Genomic DNA, 22,987 nt, shown 5'->3' with positions numbered 1-22,987 from the left:
GTAATGAGGGTATCATGAGTGGGACTATCGATTGAGAAGTTCAGTAATGAGGGTATCATGAGTGGGACTATCGATTGAGAAGTTCAGTAATGAGGGTATCATGAGTGGGACTATCGTTTAAGAAATTCAGTAATGAGGGTATCATGAGTGGGACTATCGATTGAGAAGTTCAGTAATGAGGGTATCATGAGTGGGACTATCGATTGAGAAGTTCAGTAATGAGGTTATCATGAGTGGGACTATCGATTGAGAAGTTCAGTAATGAGGTTATCATGAGTGGGACTATCGATTGAGAAGTTCAGTAATGAGGTTATCATGAGTGGGACTATCGATTGAGAAGTTCAGTAATGAGGTTATCATGAGTGGGACTATCGATTGAGAAGTTCAGTAATGAGGTTATCATGAGTGGGACTATCGATTGAGAAGTTCAGTAATGAGGGTATCATGAGTGGGACTATCGATTGAGAAGTTCAGTAATGAGGTTATCATGAGTGGGACTATCGATTGAGAAGTTCAGTAATGAGGTTATCATGAGTGGGACTATCGATTGAGAAATTCAGTAATGAGGTTATCATGAGTGGGACTATCGATTGAGAAATTCAGTAATGAGGGTATCATGAGTGGGACTATCGATTGAGAAGTTCAGTAATGAGGTTATCATGAGTGGGACTATCGATTGAGAAGTTCAGTAATGAGGTTATGAGTGGGACTCTCGATTGAGAAATTCAGTAATGAGGTTATCATGAGTGGGACTATCGATTGAGAAGTTCAGTAATGAGGGTATCATGAGTGGGACTATCGATTGAGAAGTTCAGTAATGAGGTTATCATGAGTGGGACTATCGATTGAGAAGTTCAGTAATGAGGTTATCATGAGTGGGACTATCGATTGAGAAATTCAGTAATGAGGTTATCATGAGTGGGACTATCGATTGAGAAATTCAGTAATGAGGGTATCATGAGTGGGACTATCGATTGAGAAGTTCAGTAATGAGGTTATCATGAGTGGGACTATCGATTGAGAAGTTCAGTAATGAGGTTATGAGTGGGACTCTCGATTGAGAAATTCAGTAATGAGGTTATCATGAGTAGGACTATTGATTGAGAAGTTCAGTAATGAGGGTGTCATGAGTGGGACTATCGATTGAGAAGTTCAGTAATGAGGTTATAATGAGTGGGACTATCGATTGAGAAGTTCAGTAATGAGGTTATCATGAGTGGGACTATCGATTGAGAAATTCAGTAATGAGGGTATCATGAGTGGGACTATCGATTGAGAAATTCAGTAATGAGGTTATCATGAGTGGGACTATCGATTGAGAAATTCAGTAATGAGGTTATCATGAGTGGGGCTATCGATTAATAAATTCAGTAATGAGGGTATCATGAGTGGGACTATCGATTGAGAAGTTCAGTAATGAGGTTATCATGAGTGGGACTATCGATTGAGAAGTTCAGTAATGAGGGTATCATGAGTGGGAGCGGTGGTACTGCGTTTAGCGCACTGCCCTCCGCTGGCGCAGTATAGTGCAGTGTAGTGCTGTGCAGTGCTGTGTAGTGCAATGTAGTGCAGTGTAGTGCGCTGCTGACCACTGTTCTGAACTACACTGTTAACCCACAAACCTGAGTTCGATTCCTGACCACGGCTAACAGTGGGGCGATTGAGTGCTGTAGAGCGATGGATACTTGAATAGCGGAGGCAATTAAGTGTCTCCCCGTCCCTACGCGCGGTGGGTTTTCTCCGGGATCTCTGTCGTTGACGCCATACTTGCGTTATTGGAATCGGGGTAAACGTCCCAGAGAATATCGGCGAAGCATATTAAGGTTATATTCATTTTAAATATTTCCAAGCATGTGTGACGCATGAAGGCAACATCACCTGTCGGATTGAATTGTTCGTAAATTTCATTGGTCGAAGGCCTTCCCACAGAGTATCGGTCATGAGGGTTGTTTGACCATACTTCCCCACGCTGGTCCGTGTGATTTGGTGAAAGCCTGTTGATGTTATCCCCCCCCCCCCCATATTTTACCGGTGGAAGTTTAACAGTGCACCCCGGATATCTGAACCGGTCGTGGGTCTTCAACTTCCCCGTCTCCGACCCCTATCTTTACCAAACCGGCACTGACCAGCGTGGTGAAGTATGGATAAAATCAACCGGCATAGACGAGATTGTCGTATCCCAACGTAGGGAGAGAGGCCTTCATCCAGCAGTGGATTGGCAAAGGGGGGGGGGGTGGGGGCTGCGAGAATCGGACGTCTCTATTTCTGGGCTGCGACTTTTAAACCCTCCCCCCGCCCCACGCCACCGCAGGTTTCCTGTGCGCGGGGTGGCGGCGCGGGGGTGGCGGCGAGCGGGAGGATTGTGTCGACACGAAACCGCTCCGTTTCCTATCGCAATAAAAACCGCACATCGCGTGCGCGCGCGGCACAACCGCGCGTGTACGAGGGGTGGCGGCGCGGTGGTCAGCGCGCTACGGACACGGCCCCCCCCCCCGCCAGAGTTCAGTTTCCCATCCATGGCGAACGCTGGTGCCGATATCCGATATGGCCCTGGGCCAATTCGGTCACGTACCCGCACTGATCAGTGTGGTGAAGTATGGTCTAAAAAAAAAAATCCGAATGACAACAAATGGAGCGATTTAATCGGCTCGTTTGTTGCCGTAATTTGTTGCATTGGTCCTGGGCCTCACCTAGGTTCAAGTGACCCCTGTGCAACATATTGGAATTGAAGGGTTTGTTACTCATCAGCTTCTAAGAGTGCAACTTCATAAGCCAAGTTTAATCTGGTCATCAGGATTTTTTTTAATAAGCCCCCCCCCATGGTATAAACAACAAGTGCAGTTTTTAACTCATCGTTCACTGTCTCTCAAATGGCCTCTCTGTGCAATGAAGAAGGGACATTGTCCGAAACGTCGACCTATATATGTTTTCTCTTTTAGAGGCCACAGTGGTGTTACTGACGAATGTTTGTCGTTTGTTATCTTCGGAACAGAGGTCACTTAAAAGGCTATTTTAGAGGTAGCTCTGTGATATCCTCTTCCGTGGGCTCTTCTCTCACAGTAGTCAGAGGGCCGCGACATTTCTGGATTCTTTATCTGGTGACGACGCAACGCCCGTATTGAACAAAGATTCGTAAAATGTTTTCCTTCCCCGGTTTTCTCAGGCGCCCCCACAGTGTCAAATGCAATCTCCAGCCACAACCCGGGTCGTTCTGTATGCCCCGAAGAAGGGCCCTTGTCTGAAACGTCAGGCTATATCTTATTTTGTTTTATTCCGCGCTGTAAGGCAAAAAATATACATTTAGAGTACTCGTAAGGGAATTGAGCACACGTGCCAACGCAGCACCCTCCTGCAAACGAGCCTTGAGACTCGAGTGAGGCTCCGCTGGATCAGGTCGGGTCATGTCGATGTCAATCCACTGCTGGACGAGAGTCTCCCAATCCCCCTCGTCACCCTACGCCTGTGCAGTTCGTGGCATGCTTGCTTGGCCATACTTCACTTAACGCCGGTCAGTGGCGGGGCAGTAAATGCGGGGTGCGCAGTGTAACGAATGTTCATACGGCCGAGCCCTTCCCAATGTGGTATCGACTGCAAACTTGGTATACTTATGTCATACTGATGACAATACTATAATCTATGATTTTAAAAAAACATATATTTAAAAACTTTCTTTTTTATGTTATGTTTCGGCTTGGCTCTAATTGTCCACGCTCAACTGACGTTGGCTGTAAATCACCATGGTCCCTTACGTTATGGCAAGCTTCGGGGCCACTTCCCAGAGTCGTGGAGTTCTGCCATTACTAGCAGGGTACATTAATTTCATTAAAGCGTGTTTTGAAAAAAGTTTTTTTTTAATATTACTTATTTTGTATTTAAAATATGCACTGTGGTCACCAGGGCTGCAGTTAGATCGGAGCTGTCCTGAGCTAATGGAAAAAAAATCATCAAAATAATTCCGTGAGAAATGAAGTGCCGTGCTGGCGGTCACCCATTCCAAGCCGACGCATCAGGCCGGGCGCGGTGGGGCTGGGGGGTGGGGTGGCCCTGCTTGGCCTCCGCGATCTAACGGGGCTCCAGGGCGTGCGTGCATTGCCCCGCGACGATGCGACAGGCGGTGGGGACCCCGGGGCCATTGTTCTAAATGACCGCTGACGGAGGGTCTCCGACGTGACGGGTGGAGGAGGGTGGAGGTTGCGAGTGCTGCCATCGGCAAGGGTATGTGTTGTTTTAGGGTTGGGTTGTTCAGTGTTGGGGTGAGGGGTGGAGGTGAGGGTTATAGGGGGGGAGGAGGTGATGCGGATGCGAAGTTGGGCACACCCCCACCCTTCCGACACACACACATTACAAAGATCCCCCGAATAGCCTTCATTGTGACTCTTGGGGCAAGTGCCGTAAGCGAGCAGCACCGATGATGGCCGGCACGTGAGCACACGAGGGGTATTGGTGGCCAGCACCACGCCCGGCCGCCTTTGTCTCCCCAGTGCTGATGTTTACACACCGCACCGGGTGCTCACTTAAGGCTGAGTCGACCTAGGCGAGGCCCAGAACCGGTTTAGATCATCGTTACCGATGTTTCGCACTCGCCAAAGGGTAGTGACGTCACCACGGTGCTTGTGCCAGGCGAGGTGCACACACTCCAGAGTGCGGACACTCGCCTCCCCCTCACCCCCCTCCCCTTCTTGAACCCCACGTGGTTGGCGGCGCGTGAGGGGGGGGGGCGTGAGAAGCAGGAGGTGACTCCGTCTGATGCAAGGGGCATCAGAAGTTAAACTTCTAAGATGATTTAGTTTGACCGGGTGAGAACTCAAGAGAGACCAGCGGGACGGGTCTCGGTTGTGAGCGTGGCCTGGGACATCGATCTGCCAGTAGGGTGCGGTGATTTCCGCCACGGTGTTTAGGAGCAAATTCGCGGTGTCGTTTTCGAATTTGGCAAATGCGCGGTCACCAACGCCGGCACACCCAATGGACCTACGACTCTTTTCACATCCACTGGGAATGAAACAGACGTTGCGTGGTAGTAATTGTGTACGGATATTTATTACACCCGCAGTATTAACCAGGGCGGCCGCTGGGTTAAAGGTAGCAACGAAAACCATTATAAAGCGGCGGCAGCAGCAGCTCCAGTGATTAGCAGGCAATAGCAGGAAGCAGCAGGCAACAGTCGGGAGTAGCTGGCGACAGTGCGGGGCAGCAGGCAACAGTTTGGAGTAGTTGGCAACAGTAGGAAGCAGGAAGCAACAGGCGGAAACAAATCCACGGTCTAATTCGGAGCGGAGAAATTGCGTGGGGGTGGTGGCCTGCGCCTCTCCGCTCCACACAGCCACTGTTGCCGCTCCGTCGTTACTGCTGCTCCTGCTGCTGCTTCGACTGCTGCTGCCCCGCGATGCTGGTGGTTTAGACGACGCTGGACTGGGTGGAGGAGCAAGGTGCTGGTGGACGTGGTGGTGGAGATGGTTGATGGGCGAGGGAAGCTCCAGTGATGGTCGTGATGAAGCGCTGCTCCATCTCCTTGCACGCGCACATGGACGCGCTCAAGGTCATCGAGGATGACCAGGTGGGTGTCTCATTGCCCTTCATCGTCATTCACGAGCCGCGGTCTATCCACTGCTGGATGTACTCTTCTCCCCTCCCCCCGGGCTGCCACTGTCTCGTCACGGTGCCTGCGATTCCACAATCCATCGCTTCCACCTCGTGCGATACGTTCTCTGTGCGGTGACCTACCACGAAAAAAGATGTCCACAGATACATGTACATGCTGCACACACACACGCACACACAAACTAAGATCCGCTTGTTTAGCCTTAGACTGTTGTTGTTGGGACAAGTGCTGTTAGCGAGCATCTACATTCAGGCGGGCTGGTGTGGGCAACACCACGCTCCGGCAGTCTTTGACTTCTTCTCCGTAACTCGGTCACCAAGTCGAGGGAGGTGGCGGCGGCTCAGGGCCGGTTTCGAAATATTCGTTCAGCGATGTTCGGCGGCAGCGAGCGGGAATCTTCACTCGGGCTTGTCCGGTTCGTGGCGCAGTGCAGCGCCAACCACTGCGCCACCGCTCCTCGCGCGCACACACAGGTGCCCCCCACCCCCCCCCCCCCCCGTGTATATATATAAAGCCTGAACAAACTTTTGGAGGCAAGTGCTGTTGGCGAGCGGCACGGCACGCGACGGGGCTGGGTTATCAAACATCACGCGACGGCCGTAGGAACTCATTTGAGGCTGAGTCGACCTAGCGGAGGCCCAGAACCGGTTCAAATAATCGTCCCTGGTGCTGTCCGTGAGCGGGAATCGAACCCGGGCGGACGTGTTCGTAGCGCGCTAACCACTGCGCCACCGCTCACACACACAGACACACACAGACACATCTAATATTGAGCTCACTCACCCACGTCTCGTTCCGTCGAGACCTGAGACGCACCTTCGATGAGCGCGGTTGGCCACGTACGGTGCGAAAGAAGTCCAACGTACAATCGGCCACCGTGCCTTCTTGGCCGCGATGCGAGCCCACTCACGTCTGCCTCTTGTGCCGCTGTGAATACGATCCTGTGTCACCAGCCAGAGTCGAACCCGCGCGTTCAATCCCCTCGCTGTCATCTCGTTCCGCACCACGCACGCCTCCTCCTCCCTCCACGACCTCCCTGCGTCGTTCTCCCTCTCGAGCCTCGTTCACCAGCGAAAGGATTCGTCAATAATAACGCTGCGTGTGTGTGTGTGTCCGTGTGCATGGCCTTGAAATGAGAAAAGGTATGTGATAGGTGACGTTTCACGGCAATGGCCCTTCATCATAGGACATACAGAGGGCCTAGAGAAGTTGTGTTGAGTTGAGATACCTCACTGCCTTTTCTATGTGTCGTGAAGAAGGCCCATTGCCCAAATCGTCGCCTAGTATATACTTTCTTACTTTTAAGGCAGTGACGAATGAGTTCAGCGGTATTGTGTTTTTTTCTGTTATTTGTTAACTGTGCTTTTGCACCACTGCCAACGCAGCAGCAGCAGTAGCGCCAAATCATGAGTTTTACGTAACAGAGAGTGGTCCCGCACTACTGCACGAACTGAAACGCGTTCCACTCCGGTGGACACGTTGCCACGTTGCTTTTTTATTTTCATTATCTCGCGATCCTGCGCCCTAATAATCAACCTAGGCACTTTATACACACGAGCTCACGTCATCCTCGTCAGCAGCAGCTTCACCATACACCGTGGGGCCCCACCTTGGCTGCCACTCCGTTATTTGTCTCGACCATCGAACGTCGTCCCCCTTCCAGCCGAGACGCGTGTCCCTGCCCACCTCAAGCGGCGGCTCTTCGCACATTTTTGAGAGGCGGTGCCGCGTTCGCCGAGAAGACATCATGAGCGCGAGGAGCATCCACACAAATTTGAAACCATTGAGCTTTGCAAGCACGATGATGATGATGGGGAGGGGGGTTTCTACATTTGTGTATTGGCGGGGGGGGGGGGGGCACGCCAGGTGCCGCACGAAAGGCCACCAAAGGGGCCCGCGGGACCTGAAGGCTCCACTCGATTTCTAAACAGTTTGAGCGATGCCATCGACACCCGTGCGATGTCTCACCCACGTGCTCCTCTCCTCTCGCTCTGCGTCTCGGCGTTACTCCCCAAGGCGTCTTATCGGCATAGTCATCGGGGTTTTTTTTTGTTCTGCATTATTTGCTGTGTCTCCCCTGAATTGCCCGCGTCTCTGAAACCACACGTCACGCAGAAAGTTGTCACACCGCACTAATTGGAAACTTTCCTATCCATTACAGAACGTTCTCTCGCTCTCGAAGGGGGGGGTGGAGGTGGAGGGGGGTGGAGGGGGTTGGAGGAAGGGGAGATGGAGACCCGGGTTTTTGTTCCGGGAAATTGAGCCAGAGTCGTTAGCCGCCGAGCAAGCGTTGAGGTTCGATTCCCAGCAAGGTTGACCAATCGTTTCCTGGTAGCGATATTAATTTATATATTAGTAATATATAAATAAATAACGACGGCTGACTAAGTTGAATACTCAAACTCGTAACGCGCTGCTGTGGAGCAGAGACAGCGACGTGTTGCAGATGGTTCACATCACGGTTCAAATTCCAGCGGCCGCCCTGGTTAACACCCTGCGGGTGTGTTTGCCGTGAAAAGGCTGCAACGTGCGGTCTGCTTCACAGTGGACGTCAAAGATCCGGCGACGTCATTCGCACGAGTGTGCCATTGTGTGCCGGTGTCATTGTTAACATTTCCCTTAAAATGTGGGATCCCCAACTCGGGACGTCGTGTTCGTATGCTCTCTCCCCTGTTCTGTGCGGGTTTCCCCCGGTGATTCCCGTCTCGTCCCTGAGCTAGAACAACAGTGTTAAGTGGCATTGGCCAAAACATCCCAATGCTGACAAATGACTCGCAGATTACTCAAATTGAGATCGCGCGCAGCGGCAGATACATCGCCCCCCCCACCTCCACCCTCCTAACTGCGAAAACTTGGCAGGACCCTCCTGCAAGAGACTCACGAGACTCAGTGAAGCGTTCCTGGGTAAACGAGCGTGATGATTATAAGAATGTAACATTATCATGGGTGATAGCAAAATATGAACAGACCACGCTGTTATGTGTCCTCCGCATATATATTTAAAACATTTACATAGTCCGTGAGTATATTTCATCTTCTTTGGTTCTTTCGGTAAAGTCACCTAGAATGATAATAAAATAATAAATTGATAAAATAAATAGATAAAGTAAAATAACACAATAATATTCTAGTCACCAGCAGCCTGACTGCTGATGAGACCCGGAAGGTGGAAACCAGTCCAGAGTTGACTTGTTTCAACACGCGCTGCTTGATCATTTTGCTCTGGAGAGGCAATAGACGGATACAATTACTATTTATAATATACTTATTTATATAGTAATATATACTATATCATACTATATAAAGAGATACTATAACAGGCAACGTTTCGGGAAATTACCCTTCTTCATAACACGTAAACAATTTTATGTATTTATGTATATGGCCCCGCGGTGTTTGTTGACGAGTGTGTTGAGAGTTGTTGTCGTGTTTGATTGTGCTTGTGTGCACACCGCTGCCAACGCAGCAGCAGCAAGCAGCACCGATTAATTTATTTACGATAAGCATGTGCTTACTGGACGGTTTCAAAGGTCAAATTAAAATATACGGAAACTGAACGGAATATAAAACCGAGTTCTCAAAATGTACATATGTTGATTTGAAAAGTGGCGGTTGTGAGTGTTATCCGCTCACGTCTTTCTCGAGGCACTAGCCATGCCAGTCTTCGATGTTTGACCATACTTCACCACTCTGGCTGCTAGTGTCCGTGCTGGTGCAGTGGGGAGTACCCAATGGACGGTTCAGGATACCACGGTCCAACTTCTACGTTTAAATTTGTTTCATAACGACCCCGGCGACTTGGGGGTTACGCCTTATAATCAGGAGCGTATTGTAATCTGGAGAACACGGTCATATGCGCGGTGGTAATACGGTCATGTTACACCACGAAGACTGAATGTGTGAGCAATCCAGTGGCGTTCCCTGTGCATAAACAAAGTGGCCCTCACCCCCCCCGTCTCCCCTCCCACTCCCCACCAAAATATTTGATTTGGGCGAGCCACGGTCCAAGTGACCATAAATCTGAAGTTTATCATGCCACGGTTAAATAATGGGGGGTGGAGTCGAGATGGTGATGATGGTTAAAAAATAATAATTGATGGGAGGAGAGTTGTTTATTATAGTTAAGTAATGGAGGAGGCGTTGTATTGGCAATTACGGTGAAATAACAGGGTGGTTGTTGGGCTGGCGATTAGCTGTGCTGGTGATTGTGGTTATGTAATGGCTGTGGGTCTGTGGAGGTGAGTGTGGTGATACGTTGGTTGTGGAGCTGTGTTGGTGAGTGTGGTGATACGTTGGCTGTGGGTCTGTGGAGGTGAGTGTGGTGATACGTTGGTTGTGGAGCTGTGTAGGTGAGTGTGGCGATACGTTGGTTGTGGAGCTGTGTAGGTGAGTGTGGCGATACGTTGGTTGTGGAGCTGTGTAGGTGAGTGTGGTGATACGTTGGTTGTGGAGCTGTGTTGGTGAGTGTGGTGATACGTTGGTTGTGGAGTTGTGTAGGTGAGTGTGGTGATACGTTGGTTGTGGAGCTGTGTTGGTGAGTGTGGCGATACGTTGGTTGTGGAGCTGTGTTGGTGAGTGTGGCGATACGTTGGTTGTGGAGCTGTGTTGGTGAGTGTGGTGATACGTTGGTTGTGGAGCTGTGTTGGTGAGTGTGGTGATACGTTGGTTGTGGGTCTGTGTTGGTGAGTGTGGCGATACGTTGGTTGTGGAGCTGTGTTGGTGAGTGTGGTGATACGTTGGTTGTGGAGCTGTGTTGGTGAGTGTGGCGATACGTTGGTTGTGGAGCTGTGTTGGTGAGTGTGGCGATACGTTGGTTGTGGAGCTGTGTTGGTGAGTGTGGTGATACGTTGGTTGTGGAGCTGTGTTGGTGAGTGTGGCGATACGTTGGCTGTGGGTCTGTGGAGGTGAGTGTGGCGATACGTTGGTTGTGGAGCTGTGTTGGTGAGTGTGGTGATACGTTGGTTGTGGAGTTGTGTTGGTGAGTGTGGCGATACGTTGGCTGTGGGTCTGTGGAGGTGAGTGTGGCGATACGTTGGTTGTGGAGCTGTGTTGGTGAGTGTGGCGATACGTTGGTTGTGGAGCTGTGTTGGTGAGTGTGGTGATACGTTGGTTGTGGAGCTGTGTTGGTGAGTGTGGTGATACGTTGGCTGTGGGTCTGTGGAGGTGAGTGTGGTGATACGTTGGCTGTGGGTCTGTGTTGGTGAGTGTGGTGATACGTTGGCTGTGGGTCTGTGTTGGTGAGTGTGGTGATACGTTGGCTGTGGGTCTGTGGAGGTGAGTGTGGCGATACGTTGGTTGTGGAGTTGTGTAGGTGAGTGTGGTGATACGTTGGATGTGGAGCTGTGTTGGTGAGTGTGGTGATACGCTGGCTGTGGAATTGTGTTGGTGAGTGTGGTGATACGTTGGTTGTGGGGCTGTGTAGGTGGAGATATCACTTCGCTGAGTCGGGCAGAGGAAACGAGAGCAGCTCATGATTTCACTTCGAGAAAGCAGAACAGGAAGAGCAGGGAGGAGACGCACAATCGTACTGTTTACAAATGCAAAGGTGCCCCAGGTAGCCTGTGCATGGACTGCTGGGGCAAGTGCACTTAGGCAGCACCTTGTGAAGATCAGGACAATTCCCGAGGAGATAGTGTGACGGCCATCACGAACGCGATTTAAAGTCGAGGTGACCTCGTGGAGACCCGGTATCGGGTTAAGATATCACTCGCCACTTGTGTTGGCCGTGGCCTGAAATTTAACTTCGACCACCGGGTTTGTAGCACAGTGCGATAACCACTGCGCCACCACTCCCTCACACAGGCACACACATATACAGTGAGGGAAAACAGTATTTGATCCCCTGCTGATTTTGTACGTTTGCCCACTGACAAAGAAATGATCAGAATATAATTTTAATGATAGGTTTATTTGAACAGTGAGAGACAGAATAACAACAACAAAATCCAGAAAAAAATGTTATAAATTGATATGCATTTTAATGAGGGAAATAAGTATTTGACCCCCTCTCAATCAGAAAGATTTCTGGCTCCCAGGTGTCTTTTATACAGGTAACGAGCTGAGATTAGGAGCAGACTCTTAAAGGGAGTGCTCCTAATCTCAGCTTGTTACCTGTATAAAAGACACTTGTCCACAGAAGCAATCAATCAATCAGATTCCAAACTCTCCACCATGGCCAAGACCAACGAGCTCTCCAAGGATGTCAGGGACAAGATTGTAGACCTACACAAGGCTGGAATGGGCTACAAGACCATTGCCAAGCAGCTTGGTGAGAAGGTGGCAACAGTTGGTGCGATTATTTGCAAATGGAAGAAACACAAAAGAACTGTCAATCTCCCTCGGCCTGGGGCTCCATGCAAGATCTCACCTTGTGGAGTTGCAATGATCATGAGAACAGTGAGGAATCAGCCCAGAACTACACGGGAGGGTCTTGTCAATGATCTCAAGGCAGCTGGGACCATAGTCACCAAGAAAACAATTGGTAACACACTACGCCGTGAAGGACTGAAATCCTGCAGCGCCCGCAAGGTCCTCCTGCTCAAGAAAGCACATATACATGCCCGTCTGAAGTTTGCCAATGAACATCTGAATGATTCAGAGGACAACTGGGTGAAAGTGTTGTGGTCAGATGAGACCAAAATGGAGCTCTTTGGCATCAACTCAACTCGCCGTGTTTGGAGGAGGAGGAATGCTGCCTATGACCCCAAGAACACCATCCCCACCGTCAAACATGGAGGTGGAAACATTATGCTTTGGGGGTGTTTTTCTGCTAAGGGGACAGGACAACTTCACCACATCAAAGGGCCGATGGACGGGTCATGTGTACCGTCAAATCTTGGGTGAGAACCTCCTTCCCTCAGCCAGGGCATTGAAAATGGGTCGTGGATGGGTATTCCAGCATGACAATGACCCAAAACACACGGCCAAGGCAACAAAGGAGTGGCTCAAGAAGAAGCACATTAAGGTCCTGGAGTGACCTAGCCATTCTCCAGACCTCAATCCCATAGAAAATCTGTGGAGGGAGCTGAAGGTTCGAGTTGCCAAACGTCAGCCTCGAAACCTTAATGACTTGGAGAAGATCTGCAAAGAGGAGTGGGACAAAATCCCTCCTGAGATGTGTGCAAACCTGGTGGCCAACTACAAGAAACGTCTGACCTCTGTGATTGCCAACAAGGGTTTTGCCACCAAGTACTAAATCATGTTTTGCAGAGGGGTCAAACACGTATTTCCCTCATTAAAATGCAAATCAATTATTAACATTTTTGACATGCGTTTTTCTGGATTTTGTTGTTGTTATTCTGTCTCTCACTGTTCAAATAAACCTACCATTAAAATTATAGACTGATCATTCCTTTGTCAGTGGGCAAACGTACAAAATCAGCAGGGGATAAAATACTTATTTTCCTCACTGTATATACACGCGCACACGTCTATACATATAAACATCTCCCGCATAGCCTTTAAACTGCAGTTGGGGCAAGTGCTGTTAGTGAGCACCTGTGTAGGCCGGCACGGCACACGAGGTCGTGGGTGGCCAGCACCACGCCTGGCCGCCTTTGTCTCCCCAGTGCTGATGTTTACACACCGCCCCGGGTACTAATTTAAGGCTGAGTCGACCTATGCGAGGCCCAGAACCGGTTTAGATAATCGTTACCGATGTTTCGTCGTGAGCGAGAAATTAAACCCACCCAATACACACCGCAGCAGGTACTAATTTAAGGCTGAGACTGCCTAGGGGAGGGCCTATGACCGATTGAAAAATATTCGCTGTCACGGTTATTGCTCGCGAGCAGGCAATCGAGGTCGGGTGACCGGGTTCGTAAAAGCGCAATGCGCTAACCACTGCGCCACCGCTCCCCACAAGCACAAACACACACACGCACGGTGAATATATAATAATCATGTGTATCTTACTGAAGGGGGTGAACACGAGGAAGGGGAAGTCGCCCGTCACACAAACGTGTAAATGTTGTACGGTACTCACGCGGCAAGCCACGGAGAGGGACGGAGGCACGCTTCCAGGAATTGAAGTTTCCCTTCGACTGAGAACCTTGCTCGGTATTCTGGGTAGACGTGTGGCCATGCTCAATTCACTGCCGGGTGCCGGCCTCAATCGGGCCGTTTGTGGCTCGTGGGAGTCAATTTTGGCAAGGCTTCGGCGCACTCCTAGGGTCAGTCTAGTTTGGCAGATGTTTCGTGTCAAGTTTGGGTTTGTAAATCGCGGTGGCGTCCTTCATGCCAATCCTTCACAATCGCAGGGGAACCACAGGCGAGCTGTAATGTAGCAGCAAAAGCAGCAGCCAGGCGGCAATGAACTGGCGCTACCAGCAATTGCCCAAGCTCTGCAGTCCTCTATATATTGAGATGTTTTGAGGCCAATTAATAAGTGTGAATAGATGCGGGAGGAAACTGGAGGACCCGGAGAAACCCCACGTGTGCCAGCGAAGGAGCAACAGGCCCTCCACTATATAGAAGGAAACAGATGGATATTAGTCCGCACTTTGCTCTACCACCTTCTGACGGTGAGCCATGGGGACATGGCTCCTCCTCGCCACGGGAAGAGAGTTGGAAAAGATGGAGATTTAGTCCGCACTTTGCTGTACCAACTCCCCCTGCCAGAGCCGGGGGATCTGCTACCTACTCGACGTGCAAAGGGGAAGGCAGTTGGAACGGGTGGAGATTAGTCCACACGTTTCTGGTGAGCCAGGGTTCGGCTTCCGAAAGCCCAACGGGATGTGAGTTTCACAACATGTGTGGTACGGCGGGAGACCAAAACCAAACATCGCTCTGTGCAGGGGCATCGAGGGGCAGCGACGCTGCCCTTTACTGCCCACCACGTAGCCCCGCGACAGCCTAGGCATGTAGGGAGGGGGTCACCACACACTAGGCACAACACCTGATTATCTTTGTGGGTGGATTTTGTATATATATACACACATGCAAGGGTGATCACGCATCCACACACGAGCCCAGGTTCAACCCCTGCTTAGCTTTGTGTGTGTTTTGGCCGTATGTTCGGCATTGTGTTGCATTGTAATTGTCTGGTGTTCATTCGCCCAATGATCGGAAACAGAAGGTTTTAGTTTGGATTATGATTATAGTCGCAGTTTGTTGTATGTGTTTTGGGTGTTTCTGTATATTTAGGCCTCATTTTTATATTTGTTTAATACTACAGTGCTTTCCCACCTGATGATGAACGCTTGTGTTGCGCCCGAAACGTCGTGATTTATTTTATTTTATACCTACGTGACTACCGAAAGAACCAAAGAGTATGGATTCCTGCAGTTACGAAAGCTTCAAATCAAGATTAAATTTCAATTTTTCCGACACTGCAGTGCGTATTCAGTTTTACCCGCAACTTTATAAGAATATTTGACCAACAAAAACTAAATTCAACACATCCGTCAATAACACCACCATGCATGGCATCAAAAGAATGAAGTATATAAAAGGTGACGTTTACAGGCAATGTCCCTTTCTCATAATAGGTCAGAGGCCAGTAGAGAGACAGAGTGGATGGAAAGGACTGGAAACTCCGCTTGTTTACATCACGGAGGCCAGATGATGAGAATTACAGGACATGTTCTTATTCCCAATGACCAGTTTTCTGAATATTTATTTAGACTGGAGGAATCCGATGAGCTACAAAGCTCTTTTTCACAGGCGTCCAGTAGGTTTAAAAACAAAATGGCACATTAAGTTACGCTAGTAGTGGTTATTGAGTAACAGACAATCCTCTGCAAAATAAAAAAAAACTACTGTACTAAATAAACTCATTTATATTAAATGTAAAAATATAAAATGTTGCTGGCACATTGCATTGTGGGAAAAGTTGTTTACCACGGGAGCTACAAGGCAACAATCCGCTCAGCACTATGGTCCTGGGCCCAATTACCACCATTTCAATAAAAAAAATGTAATTGCCCTTTTATTGAAATGGTCCTGTATTTTACTAATAGATTGTATTAAGTCGTGTTACATCAACTCTTATGATCCAAGAAATAAGAATAGGGGGTTTCCCCTTTTTTTCTTGCAACAAAACTGAAACCAATTTACAAGGATTCATGTCTGCATTAACCACAATACCTGCAGTTAAAATGCAAACAAAAAAATACTATGATAATATATGCATTGTCCTTGAAACTGATTGGTCCACACCAAGGGACGGCTTTCTTTTGAGCCTCGACCCAATTGGTGCTCGACCAGATGACGCCAAAAGGCGTACAGCTCAAAGACAATGCACTATCAAAATAATGAGGGCTCGGGGTGAGCATCTACATCATTAGACCTCCTTTGCCAGTACCAAAATATAAGAATAGGGTTTTTCCCCTTTTTTCTGGCAACAAAACTGAAACCTCTTCTTCTTCTTCTTTGGTTCTTTCGGTAAAGTCACGTAGAATGAGAATAAAAAAACAATAAAATTCTCACGACATTTCGACCACAACACAAGTAGCCGTCCTCAGGTGAAGAAACAGGACTGTCCAGAAGACAGCGCTTGAGTGAATCCTGTCAAGCTTGACAGCGTCTTTTAAGCTGTGTGGGAGGAACAGAGAGCCTTGACAGTTAAAATTGTTTGCATTTTCACTGCAGGTATTGTGGTTAATGCAGACATGAATTCCTTGTAAAAAAGGTTTCAGTTTTGTTGCCAGAAAAAAGGGGAAAAACCCTATTATTATATTTTGGTACTGGCAAAGGAGGTCTGATGATGTCTTATGATCCACTCTATATCTCTGGCTTCTCTGAATTATTTGATACGATGAAGGGTAATTTCCCAGAACGTCACATGTTATATGCTTTTCCTTTAAGGCCACGCATTCAGTTATTGTAACTTGTTGAGGTTTTTTTTTAATGTGTGCACCACTGCCAACGCAGCATAAATATATGTGCAGTGTTTTTTTTTCATCAGATTGCTAAACTGTATTGAATTATTTTAATTGTTACACATTTTTATGATATGTTTAGTGCAAAGATCACCCGTATCGCCTAAACAGGCTGTTAGGACACAGCACACAATGGGGTGGGTGGTCAACACCACGTCCGGCCGCCTTTGTCTCCCCAGTCGCGATGTGTTTAAACACCACACCAGGTACTCATTTGAGGTTGAGTCGACCTAGGGGATGCCCAGGACCGGTTCACGTAATAATAATTACTGGTTTGAAGCTTTCGTGACTGCAGGAATCCATGCTCTTTGGTTCTTTCGGTAAAGTCACGTGGGTAGAAAATGAAATAAATCACGACGTATCGGGCGCAAGAACGAAGCGTCCGTCATTATGCTTTCCCACCTGATGACGAACGCTTATGTCGCGCCCGAAACGTCGTGATATATTTTATTTTATACCTACGTGACTTTACCGAAAGAACCAAAGAGTAATAATTACTGGTGTTGGCCGTGCGCTGAAATTGTTCCCCAGACAAAGGTTGCTGGGCGTGGTGCTGGCCACATGAACCCCGGGGTCCCGAATAAACGGAAATCAAAATCGTAATCAATAAATTCGTTTTGGGCGACTCCGTCCCACCGCGCACATGAACGCCGCGACCCACCTGGCGCGGATCATTCTGTTGTCGTGTCCAAGCTCAGCAGCGAGGACGAATGCGCAGAAGAGCTGAACAAGCGAATGCGCTCCATGCTCGGGTATGGGCAGGATCATAACAAGTCTTATCCAAAGCTGCTCAAACTGCCTACACGACTTAAGTCCTTTATTTGTCATAGCGGTTTGCATGATACAGTGACACTGCTCTCTTATCTTCATTATTATTTGTGACCTACCAATGTCTGCAGCCAGGATCAATCGATGACAATCCTATTCCCTGCAGATATTTAACAGATGAGATGCGTTGCACCGTTAATTCCTCCTGTTTGATAATACTTCTCTTGTCCGTATGCATCTGTGCCGATAGGTGTTTTTTTTTGTTAAGCCATCGTCCACACATACCGCTCGTAGCAATGCAGATAAGAGGAGCGGCGACCCACTACTCTGTAGAGTAACATTGGTATAAACGCTTGTTACAATATAAACAGCGCATTGAAAACGCGCACTATTGTATGTACTGTTTACAAAGTGTGTTCACAAATCCACACTTAGAAACACGATGGTTGACAGAGGGGTGTCAATTATTTTTTCGATAGTGTTTTAAAATAGAGGTACTGCAGGTAAGTAGTTTTCAGTTTTAAAGGCATAGTTTAACAAGACAACACTTGCCACCATCCTTCAAAACCATTGGTGATAAAGAGCAAAGTTTTTGTTGACATTATAATATAATGTTTACATTTTATATAATATATATAATATGTTTATGCGAGGCTTATGGGTCCCGCCATAAGATTCACGTACCCATTCGTGTGCCGTTGCAGGCAATCGTAGGTGCTTGCCAACAGCACTTGCCCCAACAGTCTGTTAATGTCTATATGGTTGATCTTTTTCTTTACCCCATACATGCACGGACTTTCACGTACACAACAATCACGCCCGCTATTCGCCACTAAGTGGCGGTGACATCACCACGGCCCCTGTGTCAGGCCAGGTGCACTTTGAGGCCACGGCAAGTGTGGAAGGCTCGCTGACATGTCCACGGGACAGATTCAGGTGCCATGGGTTGACTGAGATGACTGGCAGATGCACCAGTTGTGCCCCCCTACTGTGCCAACTCTCTCCATTTGAACTGCCAGGCGCTTCGCTCGTTTTTGCGAGCATCGCTCCTCTGCTCTCCGTTGTTGTTGGAGGGCGACTGCCTCCACCTGCCCACTCGCGTTCTTCACGAGCCTCCTCCATAGAGGCCGATCCGATCTTAACACCACTGGTGCCGGTCTTCGGAAAGTCCACCCAGCTCCCCCATCCTCCTGGACCGCATCGGCTCCATCTCTTCTCCAGCGTGTGCCGTGCCCGTTTAGCCCTCTCTATCCAATCAAACATAAGCTGCGTGGGCATACGGTGGCTGGGCATGCGGGCTATATTACCCAGCCATCGCAGCCTTGCCTGCCGTGCACGCGTCTGTACACACGCGCATACGGTGCTCACGATGCCCAATCACACGCGGGCTGACCGCTCGCTCACCAAGTGTGCTGGCCGTGATAAGAACTCGCCCCGTGTATGCTGCGTCACCTACGCATTTTCATGGCCGGATCTGATTTTTTGTTTTTGTTTTAAACGAAGGACGTGGTAATGCTGACGATGGTGGTCATGGTGGTGGTGGCATGGGAAGTCATACAAATGCAGTAGTCACAGTGTTAGTAGCCATGGAGTAACAGAAACAACCCTTCAATAATCACGAACGAGAACTAAAGTATGCTTGGTGAACCTCTTTTGCACCGTACGTAGCCAACTGTGCTAAATCGAAGGTGCCCATCGAAACCAATAAATAATTTATTTGTTTTAATAATAAGTTAAATTAAAAAGTGTTGCTGGCACATTGCATTGCGGCAATATTTGTTAAATCCACGGATCAATGCATCCCGGCGCCCCACCGCTGTGGCGGTGGCTGCGGCACTGTGCGGCACAACGCATCTCTAAAACCCAAATCATTTCACAAGGAAACAATTCACCCCACATTGAGAAATCTCCCCCCCCCCGCCCCACTCACTCACTCCCTCTTAATCGGGGGGGGGGGCAGGGGGGGGCGCTCAACTGCGCGTAGCCTGGGGGGCGCCTGGCGAGTCTCGTGGGCGCGATTCACAGGGGGCATGGGTAGGGGGCATGGGTAGGGGGCATGGGGCATGGGTTGGGGGCATGGGTTGGGGGCATGGGCAGGGGTCGGCCACCCGCGGCTCCGGAGCTGCGCGAGGCTCTTTAGGACTGCCTCGTGACGTCATGTACACTACATTGCGGCTCTTGAAATATATATATATTTTACAGAATTCTAACAAAAATGCCCTTCTTATTTTGTTTGTCGATCCCTGGTCATGGTTAAGGGTAAAGGTTATAGTTAGGGTGAGGGGTTGGGGATAATGGTTCATGGGTAGGGCGTCCGATTGGAAATCACGTACCTGAGGTCACGAGCTGCCATTTGGGAGGCGTTTCTGGCGAAGCATTAACCTGCCCCTCGCTGCCCCCGGCTGCCCCTCGCTGCCCCTGGCTGGCCCTAACTGCCCCTCACTGTTCACGGCTGCCCCTCGCTGCCCCTGGCTGCTCCTCACTGCCCCTCACTGTTCACGGCTGGCCCCGTCTCTGCAGGAGCCGTCGTGCAGCTCGGGGCGAGCTCCATCTCGTGGGAGCTCTTCCCCCTTCTCGGGGTTCAAGTCCCCAACCAAGCGACTCGGAAACCCGGCACAGGTGAGCTGGGGGGTGGGGGCACCTAGGAGAGGCGGAGACCCCACTGCAACAGCCCCGAGTCTCCCACACATTCCCCTTATATACCGTGCGTGGCCACGCCCCTGCCCCGTGGTCACGCCCCTATTTCCGAACCTTCTTGATGGCCCTAGACCACCCGTTCTACCGGCTGACTCCACTCCTCTCTTACGTCACCTGGCCACGCCCCTATTCTCGATCATTCCCGTGGCCACCAGTCCACTCGTACTGCAGGCTGACTCCCCTGTCATCACCTCCCGTGGCCACCAGTCCATTCGTACTGCAGGCTGGCTCTCCTGTCATTACCTCCCGTGGCCACTAGTCCATTCGCACTGCAGGCTGACTGCCCTGTCATTACCTCCCGTGCGTGGCTACTCGTCCACTCGCACCACAGGTTGACTCCACTGTCATTAAACACGTGTCCCGAAATGTTACCGCTATGCCCCCTCCCCCCTCTCCGCCCGCAGCGCTCCGCCAGCTTTAGGGGGCTGCAGCGCCCCTCGCCCCCCACTCTCCGCCCCTCGCCCCCCACCCCCCCGCGCCGCCCGTGCCGCGCCTCGTCGCGCCTGTGGAGCGAGACGTTCGCCTCGGAGTCCAAGAGGGAGCTCAGCACGCGGGACCTCCGCAGGCAGGAGGTGAGACGCCAGCGTCGTCATCGTCAGCAGAGGCAGCAGCAGCATCAGCATTATCATCAGCAGCATCATCATTATCAGTGTCATCATCAGCATCATCAGCATTATCATCATCATGAGCAGCAGCATCAACAGCATCATCATCAGCAGCAGCATCATTAGCATTATGATCATCAGCAGCAGCAGCAGCGTCATCAGCAGTAGCCAGAGTGGTCCCTAGGGTCCGGGGCTCGGGGGTGACGGCCCTGGGCCCTGTGCTTTGGGGGGTCCTGCGCTTTATTACATCTGACATCGTGAGGTCGTCACGATGTCAGACAGTATCACCAAACGACGAGGCTGCTGTACAATTGTGTCATTTGTGGTGTCATTTCCGAAATGTTTTGAATATTTTTTTAAACATCTGCTGTCTGTACAATAATCAACATCACCATCAAACGTACCAGCAGCAACAGCATCATCATCAATAAATATCTATTAATATCATCAGCAGCAAATGTTGGTGAGCATTGCCAGCAGCAATGCTTCAATCATCAGCAATTGCATCATCAGCATCGGCAGTATCATACGTAACAAGATCATCAGCAGCAGCAGCAACATCATGAGGTTTAATATCGTCATCAGCCATACAAATTGCGATGATCATCATCAGCTGCTGCAGTAACACTATGATGATCATCATCATCATCTAATGTTGGACCCATCTCCTCCTCCCCCTCTCCCAAGGCGATCTTCGAGTTGTTCCAAGGGGAACAGGACCTCGTCGAAGACCTGAAGCTCACCAAGATGGTACGAGTCACCATGGTCCTGCACGAGCACGTCACCCGTCCCCTCATCACAGCCCCCACCCCCACACTCTCACCCCAGTATTTAATAACAAAAACAATTACAACATTGCCCCCTCCACGCGGACTTACACGCACGCTGCGTTCAACTTGTGACGCACAGGGAGAGCTGCTACTGGGGGGGGTCGTGCATTCATTCATCGCTCGTAGCCAGCGAAGCACCGTTCCGCCAAACGCGTGACCTCTTGCGACAATCATTCGCATAAAATTGCTCTTGCTGCCATACACCGGTGGCGTCTCGAGCGATTTCGTTTGACCCACGGATCACGGGGGTCCCCAAGGACATCGATGACATCACGAGCGCAAGATAAATGCGAGTTGTTGTTGTCGTCGTTAGCCAGTACGCGTGCTAACTCGCCGTGCCCCCGGTGACCCCTGTTCCACCTGTGACCCCTGTTCCACCTGTGACCCCTGCCCCCCCCCCCGCTCCCAGGTTTACCAGGACCCCATGCGGAAGCTGAACATCATGAGCGAGGAAGAGTCACAGAAGATTTTCGGCAGCCTGCAGTCGCTGGTGCCTCTCCATCAGGGTGAGAGATCATCATCATTGTCAGGAATCATCATCATCATCATCAGCAGCAGAAGTATCCTCATCAGATCTTTATCATCTACATCTGGGGATGCGTTCCTGATTTTCAGGTGAATACAAATAAATGATCAAAATCTGGGTTTAGATTTTAAAAAAATTGGGATAATACGACAAAAATTGTTTCGCATTTTGCCGCAATCCAACAGGAAGTGGCATCACGTCAATGATCGACAATCTGCCGAGGCTGCTGCTGCCTGCGGTGGCAGTGGTGCACACATACAGTGAGGAGAAAAAAGTATTTGATACCCTGCTGATTTTGTACGTTTGCCCACTGACAAAGAAATGATCAGTCTATAATTTTAATCAGGGGCGGAGCCAGGATTTCAGGCCGGGGTGACATTCAATCAATTTTAATTTCAAGAATGATTAGAGAGTCAGGCTGTTGAACTAGACGCCATCGGTTGGCGACACACTCTGACAATGCTGTTGCACGGAGTCCGCCAGACCGAGTGTCGTACACTTATACGCAGAATGTCACCCCTGTCACCCCCCCTGGCTCCGCCCCTGATTTTAATGGTAAGTTTATTTGAACAATGAGAGACAGAATAACAACAACAAAAACCAGAAAAAACGCATGTTCAAATTTTATAAATGATTTGCATTTTAATGAGGGAAATAAGTATTTGACCCCTCTGCAAAAAATGACTTAGTACTTGGTGGCAAAACCCTTGTTGGCAATCACAGAGGTCAGACGTTTCTTGTAGTTGGCCACCAGGTTTGCACACATCTCAGGAGGGATTTTGTCCCACTCCTCTTTGCAGATCTTCTCCAAGTCATTAAGGTTTCGAATTTGACGTTTGGCAACTCGAACCTTCAGCTCCCTCTACATATTTTCTATGGGATTAAGGTCTGGAGACTGGCTAGGCCACTCCAGGACCTTAATGTGCTTCTTCTTGAGCCACTCTTTTGTTGCCTTGGCCGTGTGTTTTGGGTCATTGTCATGCTGGAATACCCATCCACGACCCATTTTCAATGCCCTGGCTGAGGGAAGGAGGTTCTCACCCAAGATTTGACGGTACAGTCCATGGCCCCGTCCATCGTCC

The 22,987-nt window shown here is 49.6% G+C and overlaps 1 protein-coding gene across 1 annotated transcript in view; it reads left to right on the top strand.

The window, feature by feature from the left end:
- Positions 1-4,346: 4,346 nt before the first annotated feature.
- Positions 4,347-22,987, top strand: part of LOC116947547 (rho guanine nucleotide exchange factor 3-like) — a 31,042-nt gene continuing 12,401 nt past the window's right edge. Inside the window, exons 1-5 of the mRNA XM_032963415.2 lie at positions 4,347-5,554; positions 19,768-19,866; positions 20,349-20,516; positions 21,237-21,299; positions 21,789-21,885. Of these exons, the coding sequence (XP_032819306.2) occupies positions 5,480-5,554; positions 19,768-19,866; positions 20,349-20,516; positions 21,237-21,299; positions 21,789-21,885 (502 nt within the window). The 5' untranslated portion in view covers positions 4,347-5,479. The remainder of the gene's footprint in view (positions 5,555-19,767; positions 19,867-20,348; positions 20,517-21,236; positions 21,300-21,788; positions 21,886-22,987) is intronic.

This window comes from Petromyzon marinus, chromosome 30, assembly GCF_048934315.1.
Source record: "Petromyzon marinus isolate PM22_M1 ecotype Great Lakes invasive population chromosome 30, UKy_Petmar_22M1.pri1.0, whole genome shotgun sequence".
NCBI lineage: Eukaryota > Metazoa > Chordata > Hyperoartia > Petromyzontiformes > Petromyzontidae > Petromyzon > Petromyzon marinus.
This window is presented reverse-complemented; position numbering and strand designations above follow the sequence as displayed.